Here is a 17,928-nt window from a genome sequence, read left to right as displayed (position 1 = left end):
TAACTAGTGCATGAAATCTAATTACCATTTTATTACTTCCCATAATTATAAGAAACCTTTATTACTTATCATTTCTTCTTCGTTATTTTAATAAAATTCCCCATATACACACTACATAAAAGTTCTTTTCTTTAGTTCAAGCAAAAAAAAAAAAAAAAAACAAAAGTTCTTTTCTTTAGCTTCCTCAACATTATTTTTATTTTTCTATTTTCTATATATTTAAAGAACCAAATATATAAGTTAAAATCTAAAAATAAAAATAAAAATAATATAATTCATAACCAGTAATATTTTCCACATTCATTTTTATAGATGTTATTTATTTATTTTTTTAATTATCATTACTCATATAAAAAATATTGAATGTGTAATAAAAATTAATATTATACATATTTAAGTCTACAGCAATTTTAAGTCGAAAGCAATTCTATAGCTATACTGTGAAACACTCAATTTAATATTCATAGTACTTTTTTAATTGACAATCAAATAGTTTACCATAGAAAACTTTACAGATAAAAACTACACTTTCATGAGCTAAACCAAATGGATTCTAATCTTTTCCTCCCAAAACCTTTATTTGGTTTAAAAATAAAACCTATAATTTCACTTGTCATTGTCCAGCAGAACTTCACCTAGATTGTCACCTCTTGAATACTAGGCTTGATCTGAAACTTTCATGTAATCAACTTCCCCCTTTTTTATTTTTTCAGAAAAACTAGATGGTCTCAAAATTGTTACATAAGAAACTCAAAGTAATTACCAAGGCTTACCTATTTGATAGAGCATGCCCATTTTGATGACTGAGCTTCTGGGTTTCTTCCAAATATTTGAAGAAGCTAGACAAAATTGCTGAATCGTTGCGCGTGTCTCTCTCAATCAACCACTCCTCTTGAAGTTGCACATCCACATCCCTGTATGATACCGTAATCCAGAAACATCATGGACTAGGAGTTGTCAAAGGAAAGGAAACAAATCTACCTAAAAAGCAGCATTATCTCTTCATAAGGCACAAACATTTAAAAGTACCAGAGAGATACAAGATCGGGAAACACACAGATGGAGAAGAAATTTAGAAATGGAGAAGAAAAAAGGGAGGAAAAGATTACCTCCTAAGGGAAAGGACTTCATAATTCCTCCGCAGGTAGTCAGCATGCTTTGTAAGTGCATTTTGTGCATAGTCTTTGCCCACGGTTCTTACCGAGGCTGCAGTCAGTAAATTTTCCAATGTACCATGCTTTTTCAAGAGCTTTATGGCAGTCTTTCTACCAAATCCAGGAGCTACATGTTGGATCCCAGGAACACAGTCAGCCTCATCACCCAAAATGCATCCTGCATACTTACAGGTTCAATTAGAAAGTCATTAAGGCACAAAAAACTCGTCCAACTGGATTCATGCAAGGCAATGATGATAAGTGATACCTATTTAACAGATCTCAGCCTTATCAAAGGAATAAGAGTATATTTATTCTCATTTATATTACCCAATTTACTAGAACCAACATGTTATTAAAGGAATAAGATGACAAATTGGATACTGGATTTTTACTCCAAATATTATTGTTTGTCAATTTTTCATTCTCACGAGCTTGAAGAATTATACATACGGAATATTAATATAATCAACTCCTCTGTGTTATCTTGCCCATGCATATTATGTACTTGGAATTTGCAGATATATTTCATTTTATTTTAGAATACAGGCAGTAGTCACTAAAAAAACCAAATTCCTGGCACACTACACAGACAGACATTTCTAGAAGCTCTAATGTGGTGTGAATCACGGATTGCACATAATATGAGTGCCAACCTGTTAGAAATTTGAACTTTAGTAACAATGGTTCTTTAACATCTAGGAAAAACTATGACCGCACAGAAAATGTACATATTCAAGAATAAAAAGTAATCATGATCTAACGAGACCTTTTAAGAGTAATTACACAATTTATAATTAGCTTTGACCATGCTACGAAAGAATATTTGTGACAGAAAAATGTAGTGCCATGTGGTAATATAATTTCTTGGAATGTGAATAAACTGCATTGTATCTGATACTTACTAAGGCTTAGATCACAGCATGGATCACAATTATACTGAGCTATGTCGTGCTTTAAGGTGTAAAAAGACCAGCGTTCTAACTCGATCAAAGGCATAACGATTTGGACATCTTCTGAAAGCAACTGTTTAAAATCTTTATCGGGGGAGGCAATCACCACTTTGCGTCCTCTTTGAAGAACTTGTCCCACAAGCGTAGCTACAACATCATCAGCTTCATGGCCTTTTATTTTTATGACCTGCATATTTTACATGCAACCAGAATTTAAAGTCTTTCACATATCAAGCCAGACTATTATGTTCCACACATATATAAGTTGCAGCTCTACAGTTCTCTTTGCATTACATACTAGGAGGCAGACAATCATATTTTTCCTTGAATCATTGTGCCAAAAGGATCCATGTTATAGAATGTAACTTCAAAATTTTGGAAAAATTAAGCAAACTGGCTTGTGGGTATTTCTACAAAGATAAGCAGGACCATACTTTTTTATATTATAGAATCAAAAACATTGCTATTGATTAAAGGATTCACAACATGATGAAAAGAAAGAAGGTGGTACACTTACTGGTACATTGCATTTTCTGAGAACATCTGTGATGACTTGATAAGACCTTCCAACATGTCCTTTTGAAAATTGTCGATAGAATTTACTCCTATGCGCTTTATATGAAGGTAATAACTGTCTGCGGTGCTCACTCCCCCTTTCCCCATCAACAACCTGCAAAATAACATTTTGCAAAACGAGAAGTAACACATTACTGCATTACCACAACGATTTATAAACATGTCCAAGTCATACATGAGGGTGACTAACATGAAAATTCCCAAGAGTGGAGACACAAAAATGACTGGTGGAAGCCTAGTTAATATGATTTCTAAATTTTTGGATTTGGTCCAGGTGCAATATTGGTATATGACAGATATGGTATGTTTTGAAGGTTATTTGTTCAAGGAATCTAGGATTAATTCAGTTCAAAATGAGCTGCTGATCAGAGTTGTAAGCCTCATGAAAATCCTATCTATAAACAAAGTGCACCTACATAATTGTGACCATTTTAGATTCCATTCGACGAAATCTATGCAAGTAAACTTGGTAAAAGATCTATTTGCTATAACATTTCAATTGATTTACATGGATATTCTCTTTATTGTGCCATGATCAACTTTAAGCTCTTAATCATAGTTAATTTTAGATTCCATTCGACGAAATCTATGCCAGTAAACTTGGTAAAAGATCTATTTGCTATAACATTTCAATTGATTTACATGGATATCCTCTTTATTGTGCCATGATCAACTTTAAGCTCTTAATCATAGTTACTCCATTATTCTCAGCCTCCTATAGATTCTTTGTGAACACATGATATGTAAAAAATGCTAAAATAGTCACCAGATTAAAACATTGTTAATAATAGTTAAGCTCTAATCTAGAGCTAGCAACTTTGAGTGAGAATTATTTTTTACAAAAAGAAAGACACCATATACAGTCATTGGTTTCTATACAAGCAGAAGAGTAGGAAGCTCAAACAAAATATCCAAGTTACAAATTACAGCAAGAGCAGAGCTGAACATGAAACGCACCACAACCCACACAATTATGGACATTACGCCGAAATTGGCTTAAACTTTTTCATTTTTTCATTTTTTTCTCCATATATGATTGATAAAGCACAGTCATTTCAGGCTAAATACGCACCAAGCTCAAATCTTTAACAGTAAACAATCAATGAATAACTTGAACAAAAAGATAGAGAAAGAAGGCTTACGGCAATAACAGGATCATTGAGGCTAACTTGGCTGAAGAACAAGGAAACCCAATGATCAAGAATGTAAGCACTTCTTCAAATGCCTTTAGAGCTGACTTGAACTCTTTCTTCTTTTCATAGGCAATGCCAAGGTTGTTCCATGCTGTAACATAACCAGGTTGAAGTTTCACGGCAGTTTCAAACTGACTAATTCCTTTGTCAAGCTTCCCTTCAAGGATATAACTGACACCGAGGGCATTGTAAACCTGTTCAAATTTTTACAATTTGAAAGGTAAAGTCATTGAAATCATACATGAAGCGTTTTATGCAGGTCGGAAAAAACAGAAAAGGCTCTTTATTTGCATGTGCTTAACTTTTTCACCCTTTCTTTATGACACAGCTTGGGTTTGGATTGATTTCTTAATGATTGTAAAGTAGATGAGCTATAAGCATAGATTAAGCTTACAAAGAAGCTACAAAATGGGTGGACAATCAGGTAGTGTATTTAAGGGGTTCTCCCTAGATTAAGTATCTGGTTAAAATAGAATTCAAATCCAAAATTTTGGATGGCAGAAACAGTAAACATTCAAGTGACAGGTTTTAGGCCCAAGATCATACAAAGATACAGAATAGTTAAGTAATACCAAGGTTGTGTCCGCATCACATCACAACGCATACAACATAGCCAGTAAACAGAGCATAACTGATCAGGCCAAAGTCTAAACAACAAGACATATGGAAGCCGATTGTCATAGCTTGCAAAAATCCCACATGGGCATGTAGGAGAAAATAATTGTAAAGTGAGTATAACCAAACCATCTAACAGCTTAAGATTTAAGGTAAGAATCCCTTAATAGATTGGTATCAATGTAGGCCCAAGTGTTAAAAACATATAAGGGTAATAACTGAGAGAGTGGGTGTCACACTCAACCCTAAACAAAAATCCTGCACCAATATTGTGGGATAAGGATTATAAGCTTTTATTAGCAAACATACCCTTAAATTTTGAGACTTCACTACATACTTGAACACAAAAACATACTGCTTCAGTTAAATGATTTAATATGGTGAATAATTTTGATCTAAAAACAAAAAGTGGCCGAGATTATTTAGGTTTAAAGCATTATGAAGTGAATAATAATTAGACAGAGGAAGTGTGAGTATGACATGGATAATTGAAGTGATAAAATAGTTATTTGAGGTCCACCAGATTCTCAGTATACCTGGGCAAGATCTTGATCATCTCCATCCCAATTCTCAATTGCTTGAAGCAAATATTTGATAGCAGCTGGGTAAACTTTCCTTCTCAGCATCACTGCACCTAGTTCGAAATACTCAGTTGCACTGGCATCACCACTTCTTACCTGTTCCTGAAATTCATGAAAAGTACGAACAAATAAAATTTAGAAACTTAATGCAAGCAGCCAGTCTAGTAAACAACAAAAAAGAAAAATAAAAAATAAAAATCCAAATTGGTCTTTATTTAAATCTCTAGATCAGGCAGAATATGTAACAAAAGCCATTATTCGAGCAAAGTAGATTGATCTACAGGACATGAAAATGTTATATATATATATATATATATTTATATATATGTAGTGTACCTGCAATTCCTTGGCAGAAAGATCCAGCTCTCTACGCACAAGGACTTGTCGAATCACAAAGAATGTTCCAACCCCAAGAAAACCTAATAATAATAGCAAGTATGATAGCTGGATGCCCAATTCAAATAATTCTCCAACCTCATAAATCTCATTTGTTTTCATATGATCCCTAGCTTGCGCCACTGGTGCAGAAACCATCCCTAAGGTTTGTCCAACCAAAAGTGTGGAGGCACAAAGAAATTGCCTTTTCATAACTTCAATGTCCTCAAAAGTCAAAAGGCTCCTAAAAAATTCTGCAATGCAGCAATGATAACAAATTAGCAGTTTTTCAAGAATGATTTCGTTAAAACAAATTGTCTACTTTTGAAAACTTGACATGGGTGTAGCATGGAGATTTCTTAGAACGTGGACACATTGTATCACTATTTATGGAATGAAGACTTGTACTTTAGGGCTACTAATTAAGAAAAGAATCAGAAAAATAATACGGTAGCTTACCATACTACTTCAAAATATAAAAAACCAAAAAATATTTGATAACTTGTTATAAGGTATATAAAAATAAAAATGCTTCATTAAAAAGTGTTATAGAGCGGTCCCAATAATTAAACACACTAGAGCATGTCTGTGTCTAGAAAACTCTTCAATGGGCACCTTCATTACATACGAAATTGGAATATGAACTCTGTAACCTTCAAAAAGTTACCGACAAACATCTAGACTGACAAGAACCACCAAAAAAATCAGATGGTGGAGCAGGAAATGAAAAAGAGGATTAAACAAAGATAGGAAATTACTGTCGAATTTCGTTGGGGCAAGGGATTCCATTGCCAATCCCCTTTGGAGTATCTGCCTTCACCATGATTGAAATAGTACATTAATAACTAAACATATGCATATGCGCAATCCTCGCACAAAGTTCTATCAACAAATATTTCCACAAAGCCAGTTAAGAAAACTCAGCTTAAAGACAAAATTCATCAACTAGTACTAACGGCAGGCCATTAGAAATATATATGCAATTTGTAAAAAAGAAATCATACAAAATAACAGCATCCCAAATTATCCAGAAAAGAAGTCAACTTGGGAGATGGTGTTTCAAAGATCATCTAACCACCAAAAGAGAAATAGGCTTCAGATATGTAAGAAGTAGGAAGCAAAAGTATTTTATAGGTGTAACATAATGAAAGATTCAAAGGGATGCATGGTGGTAAGAAATAGGGACTTCTAGTCATTGGGTTTAACAATTTTCTATGAATTATTTATAGATTTAAGAAACAAGCAATCTCTTCAATTCAACATATATAGTGCTTCATTAATTATTAAAAAAAAAAAAAAAAAAACAAATAGCGGGGCCTGCAGAACAAATACCTGAAACTTAGGGAATCTAATGGCATTCATTGGAGAAGTTGTCAAAAACGATTCTTTGGAGCTCTGAAAAATGGCCTGGAGTAAGATTTATACACCAATTTATCCACCAGACTCACAAAGAAAGCAACCAAATTTGTTAAAAAAAAAAAAGGAACTTGGATAAAGAAGTGCAAGTAGAATTTGGTGTACCTGAAGAGAGAGCTTGTGGGGCTTCGGCTTGAGAGAAGACCCAAATGGGAGGAGGAAGTGAGTAGAATGAGAAAGGCCATGGTGGTGCTGCTGCCGCTGATGCTGAAGAAGAAGAGAAGATGGGGATGGAATATTGGTGTTTACGTGGAGAAGCATTTTCTGTTTGTTTCTTGGGAAAAAGATGCAAACAACATGCAAGGCATTCAACAAAAGACTATTTTTCCGAATTCTTTTGAGTGTTGAGAATCCTGGGTTTTTGGGTGTTCTGGAACTGAAAGCAGAAAGAGAGAGAGAGAGAGAGAGAGGCCCTCTGCTTATCCGAAAGAGAACTTTCTGCAATGTGAAAAAATCTAATTACAGTTCCAAAAAAACCTAAATTACCAAAATGCCCATCCAATTTTCCAATTGTTTTTTCCCCATACCATCTTCTTCGTCTTCCGCCCAAAAAAAAAAAAAACAAAACAAAACAAAAAACAAAATTTGATAATTAAAATAAGGGGGTGTTTGGTTTTCCTTTCAATTTCACAAAACTTTCCGTTTTAGGTTTTTCTATTTCTTTTAACAAAAATAATTAAGCTATTAAGGGAAAACTTGTATTTTCTTTTATTATTTGATTTAAAGAAAATAAAAATCAAATAATAAAAAATAAAAATAAAAACTAAGAAGAAAACATGCTTTTAGAAATGTTAAATATTTTATACTCTTTTGTATTTTTGGGAAAAAAAAAATTACTGCATAAAGCTTAACGCTAGCATATGGTTATGGTCAATTCCTACACCTCTAACATAAATAAATAATGTTATTATACAATTTTTTTAAACCACATTTATTTCCTCTATTTTCTTTTAAAATATTTTCTTTATAGGTTATATTTTATTTTTATTGTGCTTAACAAAGTAAAATTATGTGTCTAATATATGGAACAATGTAATTGTTTGGTCGCATCTAAATCCTCTTTTACTAATACCCCTTTCATTTTCATCTTTCTAAGGCAAAACTTGTTTGAAAACATAAATTTCTTCACTTTAAAGTAGCACATTACAATAACATAACAGTTAGTAAGTAATCCCATGCTATTGGGCTACACGCAAGATCAATTTCAGCATTTCATTATGGGGAGAAAAAACAAATAAGATCTATTTCAGCATATTTCATGTATATATTTTCTCATTATGTATCTTGTATATTAAATTTCTGTACCAAAAAAATATACAATAATGATTCCATATATATGGAAACTATTAATATTGCCATATATCCGAGATGCTATGTATTTACATATATATATTATCGAAAATTCTGGTTTTGGAAAATAAAAATTCAACTAATTAAAAACCTGTTATGCTATTATATAGTGAGAAAACAATAATAATGAAAGTATTACACTTTCCCTTTCTGTTAAATCTACTGCATTAGTTTGTTATAATTTCTATGGAAAAAATAAAAGTAGAAAAGAAAAAAAATCTCATTAGATTTTCTTATATATACCAAATCTCACACAGTCAAAACTTTCCTATTGTGAAAAATATTTTAGTTTTACTTTCCAAGAAAATTAACCCCCCATGCACCTTCCCGTTTCAATATTATTGTTATTATTATTTTTTGGTTGAACAAGCGTTCTAATATTAGGGTTGTTCACTCTATAAATACACTGCATGCATGCACTATACAATATACAATTATACAAAAAACTATATATTACCAAAGGAAAAAATATAAGGTTATACAAAACCACTTTAAGCAATGGATGCAGCAGAAGAGAATCCAGCCAGCAGCCGCGGTGGCCATATCATTCCTTCTCCTTCTCCTAATTGGTTCGTCCAAAGGAAGGTCGAAAACGAAGAGATCATGAAGGAGGAGCTGAGGTTGGCAGACCATGAGACTTTAGAATACATATTTTACACACTCAATAATAGGATGACCAATGGCACCCAAATGTTGAAAACACTGTGTGTTACAATGGTGGATGTCACTGATGAAGTTTCTGTACAATATCCAAGCTACTTGAAGATTATGCGCAAAAGAGATCGCACCAAATCTTTTGCTCTGGGATTCAAAGACTTGATTAATGCTCGACATATTACCACTGGGAATGAAATTGCTGTTACTTGTGACCCTTCAACCGCAGCTTTTGCCTTTAAGTTGCTCACTTAGTGGTTGGTTTGATGCGCACTATTATCTAAATTTTAAAATTTATGTAGGAATTTAATAATATTATTTACAAGTTTACTTTTTATGTTTAAACTATATTGTTCACTAGGTTTATGTTTACCTTTTTTTTGGTTATATGTTTCTTTTCTTCTTTTTTTTCCCCTAATTAATTTTTAACGTTATCTAGTATATATTCAATTTTCTATTTCTGCATATAATTTTTTTTTATCATAATTACATTCTTGAAGTTTATTATTTGTTATGTACTTTATCTTCCAGAAAGGTTTAATTAATCCAAAAACTACAAAGTTAATTAATACAACTGCATGCCTTTCATTTTGTTAAAAAGAAAAAAGAAAAAGAACGAAATCAAGAATTTGTATTGTCACCTTGGGATACTAGCCACTGTTAGGTTTTCTAATCAATTAACAATGATCTTCAAATACCCAATCTTCAATTTAACATATATCTAACGTATTTTACTATTACCTTTATTCAAAATTATAATAAACCCAACATAAATACTAGAAAAATGTCAATATTAATTTATGTATACATGCAAAACATGTAATAATGGTACTTTCTAATCTCTGAGTCAGCATAAATTATCCAGTTGTAAATAAATTGGTCAAGAGTGTATATTATTTAAGTATGTTTTATTTAGCTTGTCATGTCAGTCTGTCTATCAAAGAAAAGTTTATTTGTATCTCCTTTATTCGTCTATAACAGAAAGAATGTCTTTCAGTGTGAATTAAAACTTTTACCTAAGAGCCAAAAGCTGTTTTTTTGAAACCCCAAAAAAAAAAAAAAAAAAAAGAAGAAGAAGAAGAAGAAGAATGTTTCGCTTAAAAAACAATATTAATTTAGTTTAAAATGAGTTGCTGATCAGAGCTGTAAGCCTGGTGAAAATCCTATCTATAAACAAAATGCACCTGAATAATTGTGACCATTCTAGATTTCATTAGCCAAAATCCTATGCAAATACATTTGGTAAGGATCCATAGGCTACAACTTTCAACTGATTTACTTGCATATTCTCTTTATTGTGCCGATCATCTCACACAATAATGGATATATATTGAACCAAAATTAGCTCAAACTATTTTTTTTTTCGTTTTTTTTCCTTTTTATGTGATTGATAAGGCACAGTCTTTTCAGGCTAAGAACCCATCAAGCTCATATCTTTCACAGTAAAAATCAACGAATAACTTGAGCAAACCCATCGGGAAAAGCTTGCAGTGATAAACAAGGAAACCCAATGACCAAAAGAATGCAAGCTGGGTGTGCTTCCTGCATAACATAGAGGATTAACATCCAAGAAGAAGACCTCTTCTTGCTTGTACTCTTATCTATGCTCTTGTAGGAGACTGGCCCACCATGTGTGCGGTAATGAGACTAAGTAAAATTATTATTTAAGAAAACAATAATTTTTTCTTAGACCATCCTTTGATGGGATTTTTTCATATCTTCTTAATCATTCAATTTTGTTTGATAAATATGATTATAAAATTTGTTTCATTAATATAATCATACTTGCTTATTAAAACTCTAAGATCAAACCAAGTTTGCACATAAATTTTAGATAAATAGTGTAATGAGAATTTTTAAAGAGGAGAAAAAATAAATCCCTAGTTCTCTAGCCAAATTTAGAAATTCGCTTACACAAACGAATGATTAAGCCCCAAAACTGAGACATTACAATCCTGGCAAGTTTGAAATTATATATCTAATATGGAACAATGTAATTAAAATTTGGATTAATACAAAATCTCATACCACATTAGTTATCATTATTTTCTTTATAACATTGACAATCCAGTATAATAATTTAAACAGGAAAAAAAAAAATGCCTGCTGTGCAACTTATCTCCCAAATACCCTCTGAATAATGCATAATAATGATCAATTTCATAGTTAGGCTTATTTTCTAGTTGACATTACATTAACATAATTGTGCCAGCTAGTAAGCAATCCTATGCTATTGGGCTGAAAGCAATTAGATCTATTTCAGAATTTCATTCTGGAGAAAAAAGAAGGCAAAATATTCTTCAGCAAAATTATTCTTCATTCTGGAGACAATTAATAGAGAACTGTGACAGCACAAATCTATTACAGCATTTCATGTATTCTCTGTATCTTCTATATTAAATTTATGTACGCAAAATATATAATAATGATTCCATATATATATATATGGAGATTATTCACATTGATTTATATATAATATTGGCCTCAAATTTTGTGAAAAAAAATTGTTATTTAATTATCTGAGATGCTACGTGCGTGTATATATATATATATCATCATAAATTTTGATTTTGGAAAAAAAAATTCAACTTAAAAACTTGTTATGCGATTATATGGTAAGAAACAGTAATAATAAAACTACAATACTTTCCCGTCCTGCTAAATCAAATTTGGTAACTTTGTTATAATTATATATATATTTCCGTCCTGCTAAATCAAATTTGGTAACTTTGTTATAATTATATACATATATATAGATATATATATAGAGAGAGAGAGAGACTAAATCCCACACTATCAAAACTTTCTTTTCGTGAAAATATTTTAGTCTTGCTTTCTAAGAAAATTAACCACCCATGCACTTTCCCGTTCCAATATTAGGCTTTGTTTGTTTTTTTTTTTTTTTTTTTTTGGGTAAGTAAGCGTTCCAAGATTAGGGTTACTCACTCTATAAATACGCTAGCTGCATGCATGCACTATACAATATACAATCATACAAAACCATTACCCAAAAAAAAAAAAAAAAAACAGAAAGATTATACAAAACCACCCAATATATCTTCTACCCTCTTAAAACAATGGATGCAGGCGAAGAGAATCCGGCCAGCAGCGGCGGTAGCAATAGCATTCCTACTCCTTGGTACATCCAAAGGGTGGTTGGAAACCAAGAGATCATGAAGCAGGAGCTGATGTTGCCGGACCATGAGACTTTAGATTATGTATTTAACACTCTGAACAATAAGCTGACCAACGGCACACAGATGTTGAAGACACTGTGTGTTACAGTGGTGGATGTCACTGATGAAGTTTCTGTTGAATATTTGAGTTATTTGAAGATGGTGCGCAAAAGGGATCGCAGCATATCTTTTGCATTGGGAATCAAAGACTTGATTAATGCTCGACATATCACGGCCGGGGATGAATTTGCTGTTACTTGTGATCCTTCATTCACAGCTTTTGCCTTTAAGTTGTTCAACCCAAGTGGTTGAATTGACTATCATCTTAGAATTTAAAATTTTGTTTAGGATTTTAATAATTATTTGAGTTTTTATTATCAAATTTTCTTTTTACATTTAAAACTAACTTTATCGATTGCTAGGTTTATGTTTACTTCTATTTTGTTAAAGAGTTTTTTTTTAGTATATCTAATGACATATCTATAGGAGCATTCAAGTTTTTAGAGTTTTTTTTTTTTTTTTTTTTCTCTGTCTTTCTTTCTCAATTTCTTTTTTCTAATAAATTCTTAACGTTATATAGTATATCATTAATTTTCTACTTCTGCGTTTAATTTTTATCATAACTATATTCTTGAAATTTAATATTTGTTATGTACTCTAATCTTCCAGCGTAGAAAGGTTTAATTAAATCCAAAAACTAGAAATTTATTAATTAATACAAATACATGCCTTTCAATTTGTAAAAAAAAAAAAAAAAAAAAAAAAAAAGTAAAAAAAGAAAAAGAAAAAAAGAACGAAATATTCAAGAATTCGTATAGTCACCTTGGGACGTTAGCCACTCTTGAGCTCTTCTAATCAGTTAACAATAATCTTTAAATACCCAATCTTCAATTTAACAAGCAAAGTATATTATTATCACCTTTACTCAAATAATAATAAACCCAACATAACAATGTCAATATTAATTTATGTATATTTGCCAAAAAAAAAAAAAAATTTGTAGTAATGGTTACCAATATGCAGTGAGTATTCTAATTTAGATATGCGCATCAGTGTGATTAAATAAAATAATTTAAGCATATATTTAGCAGAGCTGGCTTTTTTCTTTTTTTTTTTTAAATAAAGCTTTACAGTGTTTTAACTAGTGCAAGAAATCTAATTACCATTTTATTACTTCCCATAATTATAAGAAACCTTTATTACTTATCATTTCTTCTTCGTTATTTTAATAAAATTCCCCATATACACACTACATAAAAGTTCTTTTCTTTAGTTCAAGCAAAAAAAAAAAAAACAAAAGTTCTTTTCTTTAGCTTCCTCAACATTATTTTTATTTTCCTATTTTCTATATATTTAAAAGAACTAAATATATAAGTTAAAATCTAAAAATAAAAATAAAAATAATATAATTCATAACCAGTAATATTTTCCACATTCATTTTTATAGATGTTATTTATTTATTTTTTTAATTATCATTACTCATATAAAAAATATTGAATGTGTAATAAAAATTAATATTATACATATTTAAGTCTACAGCAATTTTAAGTCGAAAGCAATTCTATAGCTATACTGTGAAACACTCAATTTAATATTCATAGTACTTTTTTAATTGACAATCAAATAGTTTACCATAGAAAACTTTACAGATAAAAACTCCACTTTCATGAGCTAAACCAAATGGATTCTAATCTTTTCCTCCCAAAACCTTTATTTGGTTTAAAAATAAAACCTATAATTTCACTTGTCATTGTCCAGCAGAACTTCACCTAGATTGTCTCCTCTTGAATACTAGGCTTGATCTGAAACTTTCATGTAATCAACTTCCCCCTTTTTTATTTTTTCAGAAAAACTAGATGGTCTCAAAATTGTTACATAAGAAACTCAAAGTAATTACCAAGGCTTACCTATTTGATAGAGCATGCCCATTTTGATGACTGAGCTTCTGGGTTTCTTCCAAATATTTGAAGAAGCTAGACAAAATTGCTGAATCGTTGCACGTGTCTCTCTCAATCAACCACTCCTCTTGAAGTTGCACATCCACATCCCTGTATGATACCGTAATCCAGAAACATCATGGACTAGGAGTTGTCAAAGGAAAGGAAACAAATCTACCTAAAAAGCAGCATTATCTCTTCATAAGGCACAAACATTTAAAAGTACCAGAGAGATACAAGATCGGGAAACACACAGATGGAGAAGAAATTTAGAAACGGAGAAGAAAAAAGAGAGGAAAAGATTACCTCCTAAGGGAAAGGACTTCATAATTCCTCCGCAGGTAGTCAGCATGCTTTGTAAGTGCATTTTGTGCATAATCTTTGCCCACGGTTCTTACCGAGGCTGCAGTCAGTAAATTTTCCAATGTACCATGCTTTTTCAAGAGCTTTATGGCAGTCTTTCTACCAAATCCAGGAGCTACATGTTGGATCCCAGGAACACAGTCAGCCTCATCACCCAAAATGCATCCTGCATACTTACAGGTTCAATTAGAAAGTCGTTAAGGCACAAAAAACTCGTCCAACTGGATTCATACAAGGCAATGATGATAAGTGATACCTATTTAAGAGATCTCAGCCTTATCAAAGGAATAAGAGTATATTTATTCTCATTTATATTACCCAATTTACTAGAACCAACATGTTAGTAAAGGAATAAGATGACAAATTGAATACTGGATTTTTACTCCAAATATTATTGTTTGTCAATTTTTCATTCTCACGAGCTTGAAGAATTATACATACGGAATATTAATATAATCAACTCCCCTATGTTATCTTGCCCACGCATATTATGTACTTTGAATTTGCAGATATATTTCACTTTATTTTAGAATACAGGCAGTACTCACTAAAAAAACAAATTCCTGGCACACTACACAGACAGACATTTCTAGAAGCTATAATGTGGTGTCAATCACGGATTCCACATAATATGAGTGCCAACCTGTTAGAAATTTGAACTTTAGTAACAATGGTTCTTTAACATCTAGGAAAAACTATGACCGCACAGAAAATGTACATATTCAAGAATAAAAAGTAATCATGAACTAATGAGACATTTTAAGAGTAATTACACAATTTATAATTAGCTTTGACCATGCTACGAAAGAATATTTGTGACAGAAAAACGTAGTGCCATGTGGTAATATAATTTCTTGGAATGTGAATAAACTGCATTGTATCTGATACTTACTAAGGCTTAGATCACAGCATGGATCACAATTATACTGAGCTATGTAGTGCTTTAAGGTGTAAAAAGACCAGCGTTCTAACTCGATCAAAGGCATAACGATTTGGACATCATCTGAAAGCAACTGTTTAAAATCTTTATCGGGGGAGGCAATCACCACTTTGTGTCCTCTTTGAAGAACTTGTCCCACAAGCGTAGCTACAACATCATCAGCTTCATGGCCTTTTATTTTTATGACCTGCATATTTTACATGCAACCAGAATTTAAAGTCTTTCACATATCAAGCCAGACTATCATGTTCCACACATATATGAGTTGCAGCTCTACAGTTCTCTTTGCATTACATACTAGGAGGCAGACAATCATATTTTTCCTTGAATCATTGTGCCAAAAGGATCCATGTTATAGAATGTAACTTCAAAATTTTGGAAAAATTAAGCAAACTGGCTCGTTGGTATTTCTACAAAGATAGGCAGGACCATACTTTTTTATATTATAGAATCAAAAACATTGCTATTGATTAAAGGATTCACAACATGATGAAAACAAAGAAGGTGGTACACTTACTGGCACATTGCATTTTCTGAGAACATCTGTGATGACTTGATAAGACCTTCCAACATGTCCCTTTGAAAATTGTCGATAGAATTTACTCCTATGCGCTTTATATGAAGGTAATAACTGTCTGCGGTGCTCACTCCCCCTTTCCCCATCAACAACCTGCAAAATAACATTTTGCAAAACGAGAAGTAACACATTACTGCATTACCACAACGATTTATAAACATGTCCAAGTCATACATGAGGGTGACTAACATGAAAATTCCCAAGAGTGGAGACACAAAAATGACTGGTGGAAGCCTAGTTAATATGATTTCTAAATTTTTGGATTTGGTCCAGGTGCAATATTGGTATATGACAGATCTGGTATGTTTTGAAGGTTATTTGTTCAAGGAATCTAGGATTAATTCAGTTCAAAATGAGCTGCTGATCAGAGTTGTAAGCCTCATGAAAATCCTATCTATAAACAAAGTGCACCTACATAATTGTAACCATTTTAGATTCCATTCATCGAAATCTATGCAAGTAAACTTGGTAAAAGATCTATTTGCTATAACATTTCAATTGATTTACATGGATATTCTCTTTATTGTGCCATGATCAACTTTAAGCTCTTAATCATACTTAATTTTAGATTCCATTCAACGAAATCTATGCAAGTAAACTTGGTAAAAGATCTATTTGCTATAACATTTCAATTGATTTACATGGATATTCTCTTTATTGTGCCATGATCAACTTTAAGCTCTTAATCATAGTTACTCCATTATTCTCAGCCTCCTATAGATTCTTTGTGAACACATGATATGTAAAAAATGCTAAAATAGTCACCAGATTAAAAGATTATTAATAATAGTTAAGCTCTAATCTAGAGCTAGCAACTTTGAGTGAAAATTATTTTTTACAAAAAGAAAGACACCATATACAGTCATTGGTTTCCATACAAGCAGAAGAGTAGGAAGCTCAAACAAAATATCCAAGTTACAAATTACAGCAAGTAAGAGCAGAGCTGAACATGAAACGCACCACAACCCACACAATTATGGACATTACGCCGAAATTGGCTTAAGCTTTTTCATTTTTTCTTTTTTTCTCCATATATGATTGATAAAGCACAGTCGTTTCAGACTAAATACGCACCAAGCTCAAATCTTTAACAGTAAACAATCAATGAATAACTTGAACAAAAAGATAGAGAAAGAAGGCTTACGGCAATAACAGGATCATTGAGGCTAACTTGGCTGAAGAACAAGGAAACCCAATGACCAAAAGAATGTAAGCTGGGGGTGCTTCCTACATAACACAGAGGATTAACATCCAAGAAGAAGACCCTCTTCTTGCCTGAATTCTTATCTACGCTCTTGAGCGAGACTTGCCCACCAAATGTTTGATTCTGAAGCCCAGAAGTAGAAGTAGAAGGTGAGGAAGCAAAAGTAGCATTAATCTTCTTCCATGACTTGCTGAATGCTATTTCGCTTCTGGGTTTCCAATTTGAGAAGGAAATAGGTTGGCTTGGGGACACACAAGGTTTTGTATGAATCAAGGCGGAAATGGCAACTTCTAACATCTGCAAATATTTAAATTTTCCTCCTTTATCCGCTTGGATTTTTTGTTACACTCGCTTTTTTTCATACACAACAATTCAATATTTTCGACCGACCGCTGACAGGAAAAAAGAAAATGAAAATAGAAATTTTCTCCCGAGCCAAACAAATATGCTTGACGAGTGGCAATCTGCTGAAGAAAAGAAAAAGAAATATATTATATATAATTATACCTTTTATTTATTTATTTATTTATTTATTTTGTATTATTCTTATTGTGAACTTATTATTATAAATCATATACTCGTATTAAATACAGTGAAATAAAAAATATAATGTATTTATTAATTGAACAATTCACACAGGCATACAATTACAAGGATAACACTCACAAATGCAATATTTTATTTTATTTTAATTTTAGGTATTAAATAGTTTTTCTTTTTGGCGAAAGTATTGCCTTTTAACTTTAAGCCATTCCTCTTGCTGTTTTCGTAGAGGCCTTGTACACTGAAGTTCTTAAATTGCAAAGAGCCAACCATCACATCAAATATTGAATTCTTAGGTTAAAATTTAAGTTTTTGTACGA

General features: G+C 31.9%; 3 protein-coding genes across 8 annotated transcripts; all 3 read right to left on the bottom strand.

Moving 5' to 3' along the window:
• Positions 1-769: 769 nt before the first annotated feature.
• Positions 770-2,153, bottom strand: LOC107421603 (uncharacterized). The gene is made up of 3 exons (XM_048475341.2): positions 2,060-2,153; positions 1,110-1,332; positions 770-914 (listed from the first exon to the last, which is right to left on the bottom strand). Exons 1-3 carry the CDS (start codon positions 2,151-2,153, stop codon positions 770-772), a joined length of 462 nt encoding a protein of 153 aa, XP_048331298.2.
• LOC132799299 (tetratricopeptide repeat domain-containing protein PYG7, chloroplastic-like) lies at positions 1,199-7,292 on the bottom strand. Of its 4 annotated transcripts, none has more exons than XM_060817234.1 (9): positions 6,969-7,292; positions 6,780-6,854; positions 6,206-6,257; positions 5,409-5,701; positions 5,028-5,174; positions 3,826-4,070; positions 2,625-2,777; positions 2,060-2,294; positions 1,199-1,339 (listed from the first exon to the last, which is right to left on the bottom strand). In XM_060817234.1, exons 1-8 carry the CDS (start codon positions 7,122-7,124, stop codon positions 2,288-2,290), a joined length of 1,128 nt encoding a protein of 375 aa, XP_060673217.1. In that variant the 5' UTR covers positions 7,125-7,292; the 3' UTR covers positions 1,199-1,339; positions 2,060-2,287. The 4 variants fall into 4 exon arrangements, with proteins under 4 accessions (XP_060673217.1, XP_060673218.1, XP_060673219.1 ...); XM_060817235.1 differs by having other exon boundaries at positions 6,780-6,842; XM_060817236.1 differs by having other exon boundaries at positions 6,206-6,261; positions 6,969-7,108.
• Positions 7,293-10,258: 2,966 nt separating this feature from the next.
• On the bottom strand, positions 10,259-17,531 carry LOC125418192 (uncharacterized). 3 transcript variants are annotated; one of them, XM_060817233.1, is made up of 6 exons: positions 17,006-17,531; positions 15,802-15,954; positions 15,237-15,471; positions 14,288-14,510; positions 13,952-14,092; positions 10,259-10,409 (listed from the first exon to the last, which is right to left on the bottom strand). In XM_060817233.1, exons 1-6 carry the CDS (start codon positions 17,360-17,362, stop codon positions 10,274-10,276), a joined length of 1,245 nt encoding a protein of 414 aa, XP_060673216.1. In that variant the 5' UTR covers positions 17,363-17,531; the 3' UTR covers positions 10,259-10,273. The 3 variants fall into 3 exon arrangements, with proteins under 3 accessions (XP_060673216.1, XP_048331301.1, XP_048331300.1); XM_048475344.2 differs by lacking the exon at positions 10,259-10,409 and adding an exon at positions 12,901-12,928 and having other exon boundaries at positions 17,006-17,530; XM_048475343.2 differs by lacking the exon at positions 10,259-10,409 and adding an exon at positions 13,527-13,846 and having other exon boundaries at positions 17,006-17,530.
• Between the last annotated feature and the right edge of the window lie 397 nt (positions 17,532-17,928).

This window comes from Ziziphus jujuba, chromosome 5 (genome assembly GCF_031755915.1).
Source record: "Ziziphus jujuba cultivar Dongzao chromosome 5, ASM3175591v1".
Taxonomy (NCBI): Eukaryota; Viridiplantae; Streptophyta; class Magnoliopsida; order Rosales; family Rhamnaceae; genus Ziziphus; species Ziziphus jujuba.
The sequence above is the reverse complement of the archived record's forward strand: the minus strand, read 5'-3'. Positions and strand labels throughout refer to the sequence as shown.

Coding starts and splice junctions, on each gene's coding strand:
- LOC132799299 (XM_060817234.1), bottom strand. CDS start 7,124: ATGCTTCTCCACGTAAACACCAATATTCCATCCCCATCTTCTCTTCTT. Junction 6,855..6,968: donor CCCACAAGCTCTCTCTTCAG/GTACACCAAATT, acceptor ATCTTACTCCAG/GCCATTTTTCAGAGCTCCAA. Junction 5,702..6,205: donor TGCCCCAACGAAATTCGACA/GTAATTTCCTAT, acceptor GCTGCATTGCAG/AATTTTTTAGGAGCCTTTTG.
- LOC107421603 (XM_048475341.2), bottom strand. CDS start 2,153: ATGCCTTTGATCGAGTTAGAACGCTGGTCTTTTTACACCTTAAAGCAC. Junction 1,333..2,059: donor ATGCTGTGATCTAAGCCTTA/GTAAGTATCAGA, acceptor GTAAGTATGCAG/GATGCATTTTGGGTGATGAG. Junction 915..1,109: donor GAAGTCCTTTCCCTTAGGAG/GTAATCTTTTCC, acceptor GGTATCATACAG/GGATGTGGATGTGCAACTTC.
- LOC125418192 (XM_060817233.1), bottom strand. CDS start 17,362: ATGTTAGAAGTTGCCATTTCCGCCTTGATTCATACAAAACCTTGTGTG. Junction 14,511..15,236: donor ATGCTGTGATCTAAGCCTTA/GTAAGTATCAGA, acceptor GTAAGTATGCAG/GATGCATTTTGGGTGATGAG. Junction 14,093..14,287: donor GAAGTCCTTTCCCTTAGGAG/GTAATCTTTTCC, acceptor GGTATCATACAG/GGATGTGGATGTGCAACTTC.